Genomic DNA, 18,817 nt, shown 5'->3' with positions numbered 1-18,817 from the left:
GGCAGCCCACTGCTCCTAACACTAGGATGGGTCAAATGCAGAGAAACCATTTTACATAGTACCTGTACTATGTAATGAAAGTGAACAAAAAAAAAAAAAGGAGGAGAGGGAGACAAATACTGCCTTCCTTGCGTTTTGTCTTATCCATTTTGGCACTTGCGTTGCACTGTTTAATGAAGGCACTGAGCCTGAAGGGGGGGGGACAGATTGAAAGATAGGATTGGGCAAGGACCAGACAAAATAAAAAAAGTAGACAGTTGTGTTGTCCAAAAAGCACTATGGCCCCCAGGGAAAAAGCTTGGTTTGCCAGATGACCTGCCCACCCCTGCCTATAGGGAAGAAAATATAGTTGTAAATTTAGATATATAGTAGCCTACTCCAAATTAGCACTCCTACTGAAGGCAAAAGTGCATAGATTAATCAGATCATCAAAAATAAATCAAAGTTTGTACAATACATTTGGAAACCCTTACAATTCATATGTGTATGCACACTGTGGAAATGGTTGAAAGGGTCAAGGGTCAAATATCAGGCATTAAGTTGCGCTAGCACATCCTTTTGTTGACACTTTTGCTGATGCTATCGGAGAAAGTGAAAACTGAAAAACAAAGGTCAACATTGAATAAATCAAGACTTATATTGAAGGTTAAATTATTCCTCATGTGTGTTGTTTACAACATGTGTGTTGTAAGCCTTGCTAGCAGCATGACTCTTGGGATGGCATAAACGGTCTTTCAGGCAGTAAGTGAACAGACGAAATATACGTGTCATACACTGTAAAAACCAACCTATAAGATCTACTCAATAAAATGGGGGTAACAATTTGCACACACTTCTTTTGAGTAGATTTTGCCCAATGTCTTTGGGTAAAGGTTACTAATATTTAATATATAAGACTTACTTTAAGAAATTAAGTCAAATCTAACTCAATTACTTAATGAAACGTATTACTTATAAACGAGTAATATTTACTCCTAATTGTAGGCAGCTATTTACTTAATAATTGATCCATATTACACATTAATATTATTTTATTAGTAAGGTTACCAGTAAACAATATATTGCCACACAAGATTTTATTGATCATGTTTTTTTTATTGACCAAATGTATAAGTGCAATATGGTCATACATTGAGATTATTTAAACAGTTAAGTGCATTTCAATTGTTAACACCGAGCAGAATCTTCAAAATAGTTATACAATCACATTGTTTTAACAGTAAAGTGCATGGAAATTGTAAACATTTTTAACATAATCTTCCAAGTGCAATTTACTCAACTATTAAAACCTTTACGTGCCAGTAAACAGTCCACTTTTAACAGAACAAGGTTTCTCCACATCCATTACATTCCACATCTCATTATGTTGTGTTTGTGTCACTCGGCACTAAAACAAGTCAACATCCACTTCAGAACAAATTGTTTATTTGCGGCTCTGGACCTTTCCGCACAAAACTCTTTCTCCCTCTATGACAATGGACACATCTGCTGGTCCCGTCCCTGGCATCATGGATCACAAGCACCTTCATAGTTTGGTCCACGACGTTGTCATGCTCGTCCTCCATGTTGAAAAGAAAGAAAGAAAAGCATCTTCACTTTAAATTAGGCATATTAACAAGAAGCTATTATACAATATAGGCTTTGTGGTCTAGCATTAAGCCTAATCAATAAATCCAGGGATTGACTTTTTTTAAATGATTTGTAAAAATGTGTGGCAGCGATTAAAAATAAAACAAGATTTCTAACTTATATAAAAAATGTCAGGCCCAGTCAAATTGCCCATCGATCTAATCAATGACATTACATTAATTGATGATTCTTTCCCATGAACATAACTTTTCAGTGCATGATTTTATTTATCTTATTTCACTTTAACACCAAAAGAAGGTTTTTGTTTTTAGGTAGTTGTATATGTTAAGTAGCTAAGCACATCAGTACATTATCCCTAAATCATTTTCCTGTGAATGCTAAACCACTTATAAAAACAATAAGATGTTTACAGATTTACAGCAATAAATTGCATATTTATTTGTTCGGTGTAAGAGTGGTTAATCACAGAAATTAAACAATGGTATCAGAGCAACCTCCGAAATAACTCCGTTAAAATCTTGAAGTGATCAGTCTTTAATGACATACCTGGCTGTCTTGAAAAAGGTCTTCTTGGCGTTCCCCAAGGTCTTCAATCAGACACCTGGCCACTGCATCCCTTTTTCCCAACACTCTGGGCCTGTGAGGAAATGCATTTTAGTGACAAGACTTATTTCTGCATTTTCATATTCTTGAATGAAACATTTAAATAAATGTACCTCATCAATTGTGCTCAGAAGAGGGCGCATCCTGGAGCCAGCATCTCCTCCTTTGGCACGCATCAGCTGGAGCGAGTGGTGTTAGTGTACCCATCCAGTTTCAGCATCAAAGTCTCTTCCAGTGAAAGAGTTGTTATGTGTCGGAACTCCTCCTTGATCTAATAAAGAGCATAGGGGACAACACTCATTACTCACAACTCTGAGAACAGTGAGTTGAAATGGGAAAAAAATAAAAGTAATGTTCTCACCTAAGCCTCATTGAATAAACCAGGCCATCTCTCCTTGAAGACACTGACACGTGGGCTGAGGGTCACCACCTCCACTCCACTCCAAATTGTCTGCAGGATTTAAAATGTATTCTTTCACACACAGTGACGTCACAGCTACCCACAATGCAACGCGCGCCATATGTTTTTTTATAAAGATGCCATTTTTCTGGAGGTGCAAAAATCCTGGAGATGCTAATATAAACAGCTAGCTTATGTAGGCAGGCAGAGCACACTAGGTTTTTTTTCTGAATTAACGACCGAAGAAATCGCTGCATGTCTTCGGATTACATCTCTGGACTTGAGGGGTGTGCTCTAGGTCGTTACCAGCGTAAACTAGAGCTGTGTGGGTTGTTGGATGTACAATGTATGGAATTACGACCCTCAAAAGTGGCCTTCGGTCGATTTTGGCAGCATCTACGTCTATCTTCTAGAAACACCAGTCACAATAATATTATCATGCCAATGCATATATGTGGTATTTTAGAGTTGACTATATTGATTAAGACTATGATATTCTGTATGCACCTCGCGTGAAATGGTTGATACCGGAAGTACGGTGTCGCCCTCGGCCCAAAACCCGTATGTGTGTGTGAAAGAATAGGACTTAGGTGCCGTCTCTGAGGATGTTACACTTATATTCACATTTCTTACACTGAACATTACCAACAAAATAACACAATTAAACATTTTTATGTAGAAAAATCCTAAAATATATAACAATGAGCTTTGGCTCTGCTCCGTGGTAATCTATCCAGTCCTCACGATAATATACAGTAAGCTTAATGTAAACATAAGTCTATAGGCTATTGCTGCAGCTATACCTAAAAAAAGACAAATTAATCACATTATTACTGTGGCTTGGCAGAATATACGATGGTTATTTTTCACTAAGAGATAGTCGCAAGATAGTTGTCTCAGTATTTATCGTTTCATGCACGCTCATATGAATACAGACACACGAGGAAACTGACGGCCGACGTTAGATAGACTAAGAGAGATGCTACAAGCTAGCTTCAACTTAGTTAGCCTTGTGCATCATTTGAATGTGTCCCCCGCAAACAGTTACTGTACTCAATACTACTCAACCGGGTCAGAGTTCGTCATATTACTTGAACTGACATGTTATTTAATGAACGGCTACTGATTTTTGCAGTGTGCATCACCATTGGATACTGTGTGGAAAATAACATTGGACAAACACACCTTATATAGAGGACGACCAACTTCAAAGGTTGATTTAAACGAATGCCGCCTTCCGCGCGCTGTTCTTGTTAGTACTTAGCTAGCAAACAATAGCCTTCTCTGCTAAGCATGCACGATGCTAACGTGAAACACAACTTGGCTGGTTAACTTACATTAATATACAACTGTCGCCGTGACGCTTAACTCGTTTCAGACGGCATGCCGTCAACATGCACATTATTGCTGTAATAACAATTATTAACAATATGGAGCTAAACATCATAGTGCTTTACTCTTAGCTCCTATGTTAGCTACAGCTATCTAGCATCAGTGACCGACTTCCAGTGAGTAATAGATGAGAACAAACTTACATTCCTTGTCTAACAGTGAAGCAAGCAGACAACAAGTCTTGTGATGAACCTCAAAAAACGTGAACATGTATATGTAGGACATGATAGACAGTAATATCTTACCTTACAACATTTCCACACACCAGGAGGAGGGAGGCGCGAAAGAGAACCGTTCCTCTGGCCTGCAGCCAAGAATCACCGCAGACGCATGCGCAAAGGGGCAGTGTGGGCCTAATGTCTTCAAGTAGATTTTACCCAGATTGTTTGTGTTTCAGTTGGTACTGTCAGAAATTAGGTAGTGTAGGTAGAATTTACCCATTCAAATATACTAACAATACTCACTTATATACCTTGAGTACAATTTAAATGATTTGCTTGGATAATATATACTACCCTCCAAAATCCTTTTTTATAGTGTAGATCTTCTAAAAAATCTTTGGTATCTTTTGGTAAAAATTGGGATGGACATTTCATGGTCCCCACGGATTAAATGAATCCTAAGAACATCAAGGATCCAATTACTTCTCTTAGCTCTACCATGAGATGAATATCATTTAAATCTCTCGCCTTCTCACAATCTATATCAGGACCTTTGGATAGATTGTTGCAAAATTTGGTTCAGACATTCTTCATCCACAGAGGATGCATCATAGCAACTTCTGTCCTTTATTATGCATTTAGGTATCATTTAATTACCATAACATCTGGTCTACATTGACATTTTGTCAAATACTTTGGTTGGATCAAGTACTTGCAAAACTAGAAGTTGGAAGGGCACTCCGAGAGCACAGACCTCAGCCGGCCTTATCTCTCAATGTTACCAAAAGTTGAGAATAATGTGTGTGTTCCGCCTAGGGTGACCAGGGGCCTGTACTAAGAAGCCGGTTCAACCTAACCTGGATATGTTTGAGTTAGCCGGTTGGCCTAATCCAAAACATACGCGCTCTCGCTAAACTGTACTACCCATCCATCCATCCATCTTCTCCCGCTTATCCGTGGTCGGGTCGCGGGGGTAGCAGTTCCAGCAGAGAGCCCCAAACTTTCCTTTCCCTGGCCACATCAACCAGCTCTGACTGGGGGATCCCAAGGCGCTCCCAGGCCAGCGAAGAGATATAATCCCTCCACCTGGTCCTAGGTCTACCCCTTGGTCTCTTCCCAGCTGGACGTGCCTGGAACACCTCCCTAGGGAGGCGCCCAGGTGGCATCCTAACTAGGTGCCCGAACCACCTCAACTGGCTCCTTTCGACGCGAAGTAGGAGCGGCTCAACTCCGAGTCCCTCCCTGATGACCGAACTTCTCACCTTATCCCTAAGGGAGACACCAGCCACCCTGCGGAGAAAACCCATCTCGGCCGCTTGTATCCGCTAAACTGTACTACGACGCTGGTTATCAAGTGGATCGCTCAAGCCAGCCGTGTCCTATCTAGTTAGGTGCGCGTTCACATGAAAGGGGTGGTATTTGGAGCATTCGACCAATCACAAACATGGACAAGCGTACTGACAGCGCAGCGTCATACTTCCTGAATGAAAAGTGAGCTAAAATATTAGTAAACACTTTATCCAGGATCAAAGCCACATAGTCTGCACCTGCAAGGTGAATACAGCTGGTAAAAGAAAAAGTGTTTGAATGCGTACATTAACAGGTTTATGATATCACTGACCCGTCTAAGACACGATCTGACTTTAATTACATTTGACTCGAGTGTTTCGTCAACTTAATGTGTTGCTTAAAATAATACTTCTGCATACAGTATGTGACACTGTGAGGGTTGCACGGCCAGATACGGCTCAGCTGACTCAGATAGGGAAATATATGATACATTATGAAGTGATATGAATGATAATGGGACACATCGACGTCTGCACTCGGTGTACTTATGTTGTGGCAGATATTTAAGTAAGCTTTCTTAACGCTAATGTTATAATAGTCAGATTGCTCTGAAGATGGAGGTGATATTCTATTAATGTTCACGTTCACACAGTCGGTGATTTTTTGACGGCCGTCTTTCCTGCGACGGCAGCTTTTCTGTATTTCCTTTCTCCTGTAATATGACTTGATCGCTTTAAACTCCGCACACTGAGCTCTGATTGGTCAGCAGGCGGTGCTTTCACTGAGTTGAGCTCTTAGCCTGCAACCTAACCTGGTCCCGACCAGGTTAGCCGCTAAGCATAAGTTACCATGGAGATCTAGCCTGCTAAAAAGAGAACCAGCTTCGTAGGACCGGAAAGCCGGAGTTTTCCCTGAATTTAGCCGGCTAAGTGAAAATCCTGCTTCGTAGTATACCCCCCAGGTGTCCCGCTTTGCGCAGAACTACACAGCATTCTTATCATTTGTCCCACACATTTAGCCGATGTCCTCCACTTGATTGACAGTCCCATTTAAAACGTTCCTTTTATCCAAAGGTGTTCACGATTAGCTGTGTCAGATGTCGATCATCAACAGAGAAATCTATTTACTTATGGGTGTAGCCGGTGGACGGCGTTTCCCAGACAGTTTTGTGAGATTAGCCAGAATAATTTTTCAATTGTGCATGGAGGTGAACAGTGACGCTTCACTAAAACTCACAAAAAAAACCTGACCCATAAAGAAAATATGGATCTATTGATAATATATTCTTTCTGGAACTAAAAGAGCATTACCAAACAGAAGAGGTAACAGCCGCTGATTTAAAAAACAGTTACCACACTGTGCAGCAATCGGTCCCACAGATCAGCAGACTGTAAGCTAGCTCTGGTCATTATTCCAGACAGACTGGAACCTCAACATGTGGAAGAACGTTATGTTCAGAGCACTGGGACCTCAACATGTGGAGGAACGTTATGTTCAGAGCACTGGGACCTCAACATGTGGAGGAACATTATGTTCAGAGCACTGGGACCTCAACATGTGGTTCAGTAGCTAGTTGACCAGGTTGTCCACCCAGGTTGTGATCCTTGAAGGTCCTAGATATCATTTCTGGTGGACAACCTTTTTACAACATTCCATATCTGATTTCCCAAAAAATGGGGTTTTGCCCCCTGGGTATTACTTTTTGTGTTAAGTTTGTATGGATCTCTTGATAGTTGAACACTTTTTTTTCATCTAGGACTACCACCACAGACTGGTTTGTGTGACGGAGAGGGAGCGGTTTGAGGTACCAATACTTGCCATCGGGCCACGTGGCATTCTTGATCTTCGCGATGAGCTCCATTTACCCATCTGTACCGTGAAAGCCTCCACAGAGAGGACTCACCTGGTCCGCAACATAGGAAATGCTGTGGCCAAGTTCAATCTAGACACAAAGAGGTGAGAGTCAGTACAGGATAGGATTAAGTCTACGATAAAAATAAAGCACTTATGAAATCTGATAATTAGCATAATAGGGCCCTTTAAGTCTTATCTGTCATGCATTTACTTCTGTTTGTTTTCCCACTTTTTCAAATAACTTTCTATTCCTTTACAGCCCTTTCTCTATGACGCCCCCCTGTGGGACTCTTGATGTAGGCGAGAGCATGCAGGTGACTGTGACCTTTAACCCCATGACCACAGGAGACCACAGCCAGGACCTGCATCTGCACTACCACACAGGTAAGACAAATTAAGGCCTCTAAAATAATACAAAACTACAAGACTTTAGGAAAACTAGGGCTACAACTAACTGGAAGACGTTATGACCTCAGCATCTGATAAAGCAGCTAGTGTCCATCATTTATTTCCCATAGCTGTATTCAAATATAAATAGCTCTCCTAATTAGCATATGCAGATTATCTTAATAATAAGAATGACCTTGTTGCAGAGTCGTCAGCTGTTTTTCCTTCCACTGAAGCATTTCTCACAAACTAAATTCTGGTATGGAATAAATCCCTCCATAGAAGAGACTTTTCAGATGTTCACTCTTATTTTTCAAATGTGTTTCTCAATCTCTCCCCTCTTGTGAATTACTGTGTTTATTCAGCTTCTGTAATCTTGACTATTTTATCAATGAAACGTTTTTCTTTTGTAACACACTGATATGCACATTAAACATGGAAAACTCAATTCTAACTATGTAAGAAGCGCAGCCCCAACAAAGTTCACTGGCTCATTATATCTGTTACAGCGGGACCCACACATGCACGCACGTACACACGCATCAAAAACGCACAAAGATTTTTCTGCAAACATTTTACATTATCAGCAGCGTCAAATGGAGTGGAACTAAAAGGATGAACTGTCTACTGTAATCACTGAGGTAAACACCATAATGAGATTCTCTTTCTGCAGCAATGGTGACCCTGAAGCAGAACGGGACTGTTAAACAGACACACACACACACGCACGCACGCACGCACGCACGCACGCACGCACGCACGCACGCACGCACACACACACACACACACACACACACACACACACACACACACACACACACACACACACACACACACACACCCAGAACAACACTTACTGTAGTTATCCTTAGTCTACCTCAGGGTTTGAAGATAATGGCTGGCAGACGTTTACTTTGGTCAGACAAGAGGCCACTTTTCCATTCTGTGCTTCACTGTCAATATTATTGAGAGTGTGTATTTCACTGTGTCTTCATCACGTATGCAGCCCTTATCTGGGTTTCCCATAGCAGCCAGGCACAGATAGATTTCCCAAGCTGGTCCAATTAACTGTGCATTGTCTCCTCTCCAATTGTCTTCTATTGCTGCTTAATTTAAACTCACATGTGTGTTCAACTGCTCATATGAGAATGTCTGGTTTTGGATTCAAGAAGGATTCTTTAACCTTGGATGTAGCAGATGAGTAGATACTATAAAGGTACTCTTGAGCTTGTGTTGATATGTGTATGTGTCCACTGGGGAAGATGAAGGTGACATAAATAATGGTAATGAGAGAAGAATCTAAAACATCTTTAGGGAATTGGGCTGTAAACATGGTGGTGATGCCTCTCCTCTCTTCTCCTCTGCAGCTCTTATTTCTTCTCAAATTACCTTAAATGAGCTTACTGCTATTTCTGTATCTCTGGTTGTATCTGCACACTAAAGTGTTGGATTTGGAAATTGGCGCAGATGTGATCATATTTTGCAAATCACTTGTCCAAGCTTAATTATTTGCATTCTGAATCACATAAAACAGGTGACTAGCACTGCCTATACACCAGTGTGACTGACAGTAAACTGCCATGCCAGTTTAGGTATATCTGTTATCATAAAGATTTTGCATTTCCCTGGAAACAAATCACAACCTTTTGTACAAACTGCACTTTATTTAAGTGTATTTTGTTTTTGTTTCTTGCTGTAGGGACTCAGCTCAGTGGAGTAAACTACTGAATTATTCATCCTCTGTTTTTTTATTAATTATGAATTGTATTAAATGTGACTGCATTGCTTAGTAAATCTTTGTTTACGTAATGTTGCTGTTTAAGCCTTCCAACAATTTATTTTAGAAATGTGCTAAATTGTGAGAATCTTATTAGAATTGTTTTGTTGTTGTGATACACACAAGGAATAAAAAATAGGACAACAGAGGACAAATCAAATCAGGCCCTTTACCCAAGGCTCTTTACCATTGTCACAAAAACTATTTTTTTATGTTGTCCTTTTTTTATGTTGTCCTTTTACTTTGTTTTTGTAATCTATGGGGGTTATTTGCATAAACCACATTCCAAATTATTAATGTAAATAGATGATTGAATACATTTTTTATACATCTTTTTATAATCTGCTTAGAGCTATTGATGGGGAGGGCTCATAGTGTCATCATTTCCTCCCTAAAATCTGTTTTATATTGCTCTGAAACAACTACTAACTTCCAAAAACTGTATTTATTTAAGTTTCTTCCAAGTTGCTTTACTCAAAGTAGTGAAACGCATAATTATGTAACTCAGCAACCTCTTTTAGTGTTAGCTGTTAGCTATGTTATTTAGCCATGCTAGCTGCTAAAACCTAAAGTTATGTAGCGCTCTTCCTGATGTTTTTTAACAATGTTTTTTCAATAACATCATCGATACATAACTTGTCATTTGCCCCTCCTGGGCCTCAGACCTGGGGTCAGCTCTAGCCTTTGACCCCCCTAACAGAAAGCCTGACCGTACATTTCCCTGTACTTGTACTGTAGATGTACACTCCGTGGTCACACATTATGCTAGGGTAACCTTGGTTTCCTGCACAATTAGCCAGACTCGTTAACATCAAAGAGAAAAAGACGAAGCTATTGACTTTTCCTTTTAACACACAAGGGGATTAATTAGAGGTAAACGAAGAACGTTTTTGGAAAACATTGGCGCATTGCAACACTAGGGCTTAGTCCGATTATTTTATTTTTTATCTCAACAATTGAAAAACCTTACATTAATTCAGAAAATTGGCAACATTTTAATTACTTTGATGGATGGCAAACATTTAATGTTATGTAACCTTACTGAAGGTTTTAATGCAAAATCGTGGCTACTGGTAACTTGGCAAACGAGACCCAGTTTTACAGTGTTTGTTTTGAGGGGAAAGAGCAATTAGTCCCACATTACATGTGTACTCTCAGCTGAACATAAGTAGCTGAAAATAGCAAACGTGACTGGATTTGTTGATTAACCAAGGGGATGCTTCAATCAGAACCAAATCTGCCTTACTCCTGACCCAAGCCGGCCACATCAAAGTCTCCTCTGAAGCTACTTTTGGCTACATAGTTCCCTAAAAGTAATCTAGGTAGAATAATCCCATGGTGTTAAACAAATACTGTAGAACAGCTCTGTACCATGCAGAAAAAAAAAATGACTTGTGTTCACCCTTGTTAGCTATGCATCACCTGGGTGGATATTCCACGATTCACTGCCCCCACTTTAACTGTGAAGCACTGACTGTGTTTGAGTCTGTGTGCATGTGAGGGGAAATTCAGCAGCATGCTGACATGACAATCATTCTGTTATCAGTAGTGGTCCTGAAACTCTACCACAGCAAAGTCACCTTGTGAGAAAACTGCCTCTTTATGATTGGATTATGGTGGATAAGAGAAATGTTCTGAGTTTAGATCTAAATTAATCCATTTTTGAGTTTATCATTAATTATTCTCATGCCATTCCCCAGAGCAGATGATGATTGTTTAGGTAAAAAATATCTCCATGTGATGAGTGTTTTGAATATCCCTATTTTTGTTGTGTACGTCTAAAGTTAACCAGCATTTTTACCTATGCGTGACCTTAAAGGTGCTAAAGGCTAGTAAGCAGGCAGGTCTACTGAAGGATTGGCAGCAGAAACAGCCCTCTACAGCATTAAGCTTTTATAATGGGAGGAGGGGGGGCGCAGCCTAGGTCCAGAACACCACTTACAGCCATCAAGAGACTATCATTTTTAATTTAGCACCTTTCCGTGTCTCCCTCACGCTCATGTATGTTCAGGTCAGCATGCTGGAAAAAGGTTTCACTCTGCGAGGGGCCGTTGGAGACTGACTTTGTGTGCACGTGTGTGTGTTAGCGTGTCAATTTGCATGTACATCACGATGCTTAACGCGGCTACACACTGCGTCTTTATTTCCCACTGTCAGTTAAAAGCCTTGAAAAATAATAGTTGGCTCAGCGTGCTTGTTTTCCACCACGGTGTATTAGACAATCCTTGTTCAGTCTTAAAAGTGAGCAGAGAGTCTTTGCTGCTCCAGTAACGCAATCACACACACACTCCTGCATTCATCTAAAATGTTGTTCTGCTTTTTAGTCCCCAAAGCGTCAGAGGTCCCCATGACGTAAGTGTGTAAACAGATTGATGTCCCAAAAAAGTGATAACGACCAACACACACGCACACACACACACACACACGCACACGCACACACACACGCACACACGCACGCACACACACACACACACACACACACACACACACACACACACACACACCACACACACACACACCACACACACACACACACACACACACACACACACACACAGCATTCCCCTCTGTCACTGCTGCTGATGAAAAGACGGACAGCTCTTAGGGAGCGCTTAGGCATCTGCTTTGACAAGGCTATAGCACAGAGGGGGACTTCAGCAGAGCAGCCTTTAAGAGGAGCAGCTCACACACACTATCACACACACACACACTGCAGAGCTGCTGTTTGTGCCGTAATCAAAGGTAGCTGAGGGGGGTGAGAACTTCTCCTCGCTGTTGTCAATAGAGAAATGATGGGAAAGGAGAAAGCAAACGGGGGGTTTGTGGGGACCGGACAGCGATGATGGAAAAGCTAAGCAATAAGCTGCAGCTCTCCCTGCCTGTCAACTGCCACGTCATAGCATCCCGGATGCTGTGAGATAATTGCTTTTCTCTCTCTGTATACCCAAATTCTTCTCTCTCTCTCTCTCTCTCTCTTCTCTCTCTCTCTCTCTCTCTCTCTCTCTCGCTCTCTCTCTCTCTCTCTCTCTCTCTCTCTCTCGCTCCCTCATTTCCTACTATCACTCATCCTCTGTCCTCTGTGTTGTTGCCTGTTCTCTTCTTCTTCTCCATCCGATGATATTCACAGCTTGACTTTAGTGCTGAGTGAACGCAAAGACTTGTGGAACTGTGCCAGGCTTGTTTTCTTATTCCCTCTTTCTGCTTCTAGACATGATGGAAATCTCAGTGATAATTGGACCTGCAAATGCGAGCAGTCCTTGAATTCTAATATGTGTTTTTACTAAATGGTCGTTGTATAGATTTAATCAGCCTCCACTCTTCACAGTCTACTTTGTTTTTCCCCTCAAACTATACACAGGGCAATTTGTTTCTTGTGAATCTGAAAGTAAGTCACACTAGTAGAGTTTTACTTCTACTGAGGCTTTAATGTTACTTAGAAAAAGAAGAATCTCAGGTCACAATTAATTACTTCTGCTCACTCCGGTAAAGCCCAGGCAGAGATTGATTAAAAGCTCTCCTTTGCATTCTGCATTGAGCAGGACTTAAACCTTATGGGAGAGCGTATCTTATGAAAACTCAACACATAATGCTAAACATTGTGGAAGTTAAATATCCTGGAAACAGTTAACTTTTTGATTTAATTTTCATTCAGTTTCCACTTTTTTTGTTGAATTGTATCTATGCGTTATTGACCATGTCTTTTAATTAAAAAAGTGCTTTGATCTTAGTTGGACTTTCTTTAGTTAAAAAGTTAAAGGGGCCCTATTCTGCTCACTTTCAGGTTCATATATGTATTTTGTGCTCTATTTTGACATGTTTAAATGCTTTATTGTTCAAAAAGGTCTTTATTTTTCTCATACTGCCTGTGCTGCAGTTGTGTCCCTCTGGAGGGAACTTTAGGATTTTAGGCTTTGCAGACCATTCACATACACAAAAACCTATATCACACTACAAGAAAAGGGCAAACCCAAAAAGCATAATAGTGCCTAAATAAACAAAACAAGTTAATGTCTTTTTTATTATATTCAAATCACTCCAATGTGTATAGAGCCCTAATGAAGTTTTTTTTTAGCCTTGCACAAACAAGGTCTAGAGACACTTGGGCTGGTTGGATTTCTCCTGTTGTTTCTGGCGTCATCTTTGCTGTGTTAAGTAAGATGTAAGTGTCATTTGTTGTCACCATACGAACCAATCATTGTGAAGGGAAATCTTGGGCTAATTGAGTGTGTTTATTTGTGAGTATGTTGTGTTCGAGAGAGTAGTTTTTCTGACGCTAATCAAATAGCATTTAAACAGTCCTGGGTTTTTGTCTTCATATAATTATGTGAAAGACTTGTACGTCACTTAAACACTCACACATTCACAATTAGTAGGTCCCTCACTAGAAGAGCTACCAAGGACTAATCGGAAGACTGCCTCGTGCGTTCTTCCAACAGAGAGTCGTTGATACTGAGGGCCCTATTTACTATTTCCTATTGGATAAATGCATCCTTTACAAGGTAGAAAATGACCAAGCAATGACTTTAGACCAGTATTTTGTAGGTCAATGGAGCAATCACTTTCTGCTACCTGACTAGACCACACAGTAACATAAGCTTCTTGCACAACATGATGAATGATAAAATGACAACAACTCCATTCTGAAATGATCAATGACACTGGCACCAATTTGTGCTGGTCATAAAATAGGCCCTCTGGTCTGCACACCATGTTATTTGGTTATATATAGGAATATGCCTCGTAGTGACTCCCATCAATGGTTGGCGTAGATGGTAAACAGAGATGAGTATGTTCTTAAAATTGCTCAAAGTTTAATTGAAGTCTTTTACGAGGACATCCAGATGTTAAGTTGTTTTTTTCACAGGCTATTGTCACTATGGACGGCCAAAACGCTTGATTAAGAATGTATTTTTGTTGGACCAACGCAGACCCTAGCTGAGCTAATTTAAGTTAGCTAAGCATTGTCATTCAAGCTGACGTACTGTTGGTTGTTTCACAATGTCAGACTATTTAGGCAGCCAAGATCTGCACAGGTACTCAAAGTAACATTCTATAAAAAGTGATGTAAAAGAAAAAAACTATACATTTAAATTCAAGCGGGCACGTATTGTTTGCGAATTATTCGGATTGCTGTATAGGAATAGAAGGGAATAGCGGCAGCTCTTGGTAACTCCAAATTTAGAAAATAAAAGCTAATATTATGAAAGAACTTAAAGCACAACACTTCCCTATCTTCCCGAAAGTTCCTTTTTGTGTGCATTTTTTCCATGTGCATGCATAAAGTTAATCATGTATCCCTTTATTATGTGTGTGCTCAAGTACCAATAATAAAAAAGGGTAACACTTTATTTTGATAGTCCATATTTAACACTCTATAAGTCATCAGTTGACATTTAGTAGCATGTCAACAGCGTATTAACCAATATTCAACCTTACTATCTGTATATTGTGTCAACATCTTCAAAATTGACAATCAACTACTCAAAATCAATCTGTCAGTTGAAAGTCAACAGGGCCATGTTGACTATCTGTTGATAATCTGTTGAGAGTCAAGATGTCAACTAAAGATTACATTAAGCATTAGTTGGTGATCAACAGATAAGCAACTTTAGAGTTTAGTTGACTATCTGTTGATCGTCAACTAAACTAGAGTTGACTATCAGTATACTTTTAGTAGGCATTCTCCACTAAGCGTTTGTAGGCATGTGTTAGGACTATCCAATTAAAGTGAAAAACAGTTGAGAACAGTAGAAAGTCTATAACCTATCAACAGAACACATACATTCATCCACTAATGATATGCAACAGACATGGGAATAAAGCGAAATGTTTTGCACAACTGATCACAAACTTTATGTATTCATTATGTATGTAATGTTTGAGTTAGAAACACCTGTTCCTGTTTTATTTGACTAATATATAAGATAAATACAGAAGCCTAATGCATTCACTTGAGAAAAAAAGGTTTTTCACAAGAACTCACAATCTACATAGTAAGGTTGAATATCGGTTAATAACCTGTTGCAAAAAACATGTTGACAGTCAACAGACACTTTTTGTAAAATCTATAGATCAACACTTGAGATGTACCTTATATTCTACTGGCAGTTAGTTAAATGCATGTTACTTGTCTGTAGAAACAGTGTTGTTGAATGTCAACTGATGACTTGTAGAGTGTTAACTATGGACTATCAAAATAAAGTGTTACCTAAAAAAGTGTTGTTCCACATGGCACCTAATTATTCAAATTGATTTACAGTATAGCTATTATCAACATTAACATCAACTTTAACAAATAAATCACTCATTGATTACATGCAACATTTTAGAAGCATATGCATACTGTGCCTGTATATGGCACATTTGAAATGTAAACATTTGAAGAAGAAACTACTTTTGATTTCCTTGGCGCGGTTTGCATCTAGATGATATACACTCACTGGCCACTGAGCAAGGTGTACCTAATAAAGTGGCCTGTATGCTGAGCCTCATCTTGCCTTGGCAAGTTGTTTTTTCAAATCAGTGGAAGTTGAGACCCCGACATTTTTGCACTGTCAAACCAGAGTCAAGTTTCTAATCCTCAGCCAAGAGTCGGTTTCACTCACCATCCTGCAGAGCGCCCATCAATCCCCTCGTCAATTGAACAAACCTGCATACCAGAGCACTTGTAATTCATTTAATTCGCTCACTCCATTCAATTGTGCAAAGTAATTAATGGCAAGTCTCCACGTTTGTTTTGGCGTGAGACGAGCTTTGAAAAGCACAACAGTCACAATTAAATGAAATGCCCACTCTTTGAGTTGCACTGTTTGCAAATGAGAAAAATCCTCCATGTCTCATTTGGGGTAATTTGATTGACCAAGGTATCATTGTTTTCATTTACACTAGGGAAATAAAATATCAAAGAAATGATTAACTACATCATCATGGAGGAGAACCCTGTTGTGTTTAGACATTCCCTTATATTATATCCAAACTGTGAAAGAGTTCACTGTGTGTGCTAAGAGAGACTTTCAGAGGGATGTGTCCTTACTTAAAATAATTAACCTCAGCAGGTATACAAATGTAAATAATATCAGGATAGGGAGTGTGTTTCTACAGACTAAAACTCCAGTCCTTATTATTTGAATATAAACAAACACTCACTTCAATTACATAAGCCCTTGTTCTTGGTGGCTTTATACAAAACCTTGATTTGCATCGTCGTTGTGTTGCTGCTTATTGTTGCTCTTTCGCTCACTGATGGCACACACTGTAATGGTGGCATCTTCTACAGAGACTCACTAGATTTCCTGTTAACCATTAAAGAGTCTGTCTCTCTTACCTCCAGAGATGCATACTTTGAAATGTATGTTTTTTCATATTTACTGTGCGTCTACTACATTATTATTTATGCATTTCTTATTTATTTCAGCCGTCTTTTTCACATAGCAGAAACTCCAAAAGGCTTTGGCTTCATTATTTGTTTTGGATGCCAGTTTTCCAGGATATTTTGAGAGCCATTTTAATCTCCTTTTGATCCAGATCCAGCATTTCAAAGCTAGACTTTGCAGTGTGTCCTTGACTCCACTGTGAGTTTCTCCTCGATCCACTGCCCACATTAGGCCCGAGACTCCCATAGGAGCAGCAGTGGCTGCTCGGTGGGTAGATTTATTTTGTGCTATATGTGCAGAATAACAGTGTCTAACTGTCGCTCCCCCATGCAACTACACTTCAGGACATTGCTTTACTTAATGCATTAGATAAACCCAACTTTCCTGTACAGTTGTATATTGATTAAGGCTGCACAATTAATCAAAAATGATATTGAAATATGGACTAGTGCAATATTCAAATTGCAGGAAGTACAATAGGTACAATTGTGTGGCATAATTTCTTCAAAATCCTGTTTAGGATTCACGGTCCATTTGGCTAAGTGAATGGGTGATACAATTGCACCATTGGTCGGTCAAGATAGCATTTTCTCATTGGCTGATGTATACGAGTCTACGGTCAAATAGTACAAAGAAAACGGTACATTTTCTTCCACTTTTCCTTGACCGTAATGAAAAACGTCAGTCAAGATCAAGACATAGTAATAATATAATATGATATTTGGAAAATAATACTACATAACTCGTTAGGTCTACTGTTCTGATCACCATTGAAGAATGAAAATATAACCTTATAAACACAAAACTTGTTGATGTCATTTGATCATTTTACAACATTCATTCGTGTAATCGTCATAGTTTGCCTTTTGGTTTACAATAGTGTTGAAAGGTTAAAACATATAAGCTTTTTAGCAAGATATGGCTTAAGTTGGAAACAGCTTTATAAGCACTATAACCTTAATTATCTGCATTTGTCAGTCATGATGAATGGCCAATTGGTGCCACACTTTAAATGAGGCAGCCGCAAGGACTTAGGGGATGGCATTATATCCTTTCCTTTCATCAAGGAGGGTCCAGTGTATCCAATACCAGGTAGTAACAGGGAAGCATTGATGCACCTTTTATAGCACTTTCAAAAAGCTCTTATCATAGCCAGCACTCCAGTAATTCTGGGTCATTTCACTCAGTTGGGGAAACTTCCTAAACAAAAATGACTATTCGGCACTGCCTCAACTATCAATCACTTGATCCACTTCTTCAATACATACGCGGAAGTTGTTGCTGTCAGCCACATTTGACACTCAGCCCGCAAACCTCAACCCAGAAAACTTCTTTTGAGATAATTAGGCGGAGGTTTTAAAGACTGGAGCGTCTCCTCACTCACCTTACTTATTCTGGAGTTTTACTTGGACTTGATTAAGCATCTACTCATCTTCTAAAATTATGATTTGGTGTGACCATCCCAAGTCTTATGGGACCCACATAAAGGAGCACTTAATAGTTAATAATCACAAAAACACTGATATTATCTCTATTCTTCTACATCTGCTGTTTTTCTGCGCAGGTGAAGATGTGTACATCCGTTTGTACGGGGCTTGTGAGGAACTGGACATCCATCTTGAGCGTGAATCTGTTCTGGTAAATCAGACTTACATTTCCCTGGCCAACGTGTGCAAAGTATCTCTCACCTACAGGAGTGAGATCCCTCTAAAGTACTGTTGGACGACATGGCCCAGCCTGCAAGAGGAGGCCTTGAGCTTCTTGAGGTATGTGTGTATGAACATAAATGACTTCACACAGACAATACTGGAATTTGTCTTTGACAAGATGTTTTTTGTGGCCTGTACAAGCTCCCCGTTTCCCTGTGTACATGTAGAAAGTAAAATGAACACAGCATGTGATGCCAAAAATAACTTAAATTCCCATCACTTTCTTCCTGCCTGAGACTCCTTGTTCTTCCATCCTCATTTCTCTTTGTTTTTGACTTTCA

At 39.7% G+C, this 18,817-nt stretch overlaps 1 protein-coding gene and 1 long non-coding RNA gene across 2 annotated transcripts in view; one reads left to right on the top strand and one right to left on the bottom strand.

Annotated features, from left to right (window-relative positions):
• Positions 1-18,817, top strand: part of hydin (HYDIN axonemal central pair apparatus protein) — a 183,537-nt gene that overhangs the window by 15,271 nt on the left and 149,449 nt on the right. The window contains 3 exon segments of the mRNA XM_034205940.1: positions 7,193-7,392; positions 7,550-7,674; positions 18,392-18,593. Of these exon segments, the coding sequence (XP_034061831.1) occupies positions 7,193-7,392; positions 7,550-7,674; positions 18,392-18,593 (527 nt within the window).
• On the bottom strand, positions 1,075-4,410 carry LOC117539681. The gene is made up of 5 exons (XR_004568052.1): positions 4,231-4,410; positions 2,555-2,644; positions 2,307-2,464; positions 2,137-2,227; positions 1,075-1,559 (listed from the first exon to the last, which is right to left on the bottom strand). It is a non-coding gene; the product is annotated as an uncharacterized LOC117539681 (long non-coding RNA).

Source organism: Gymnodraco acuticeps, unplaced genomic scaffold (genome assembly GCF_902827175.1).
Source record: "Gymnodraco acuticeps unplaced genomic scaffold, fGymAcu1.1, whole genome shotgun sequence".
NCBI classification, from domain to species: domain Eukaryota; kingdom Metazoa; phylum Chordata; class Actinopteri; order Perciformes; family Bathydraconidae; genus Gymnodraco; species Gymnodraco acuticeps.
This window is presented reverse-complemented; position numbering and strand designations above follow the sequence as displayed.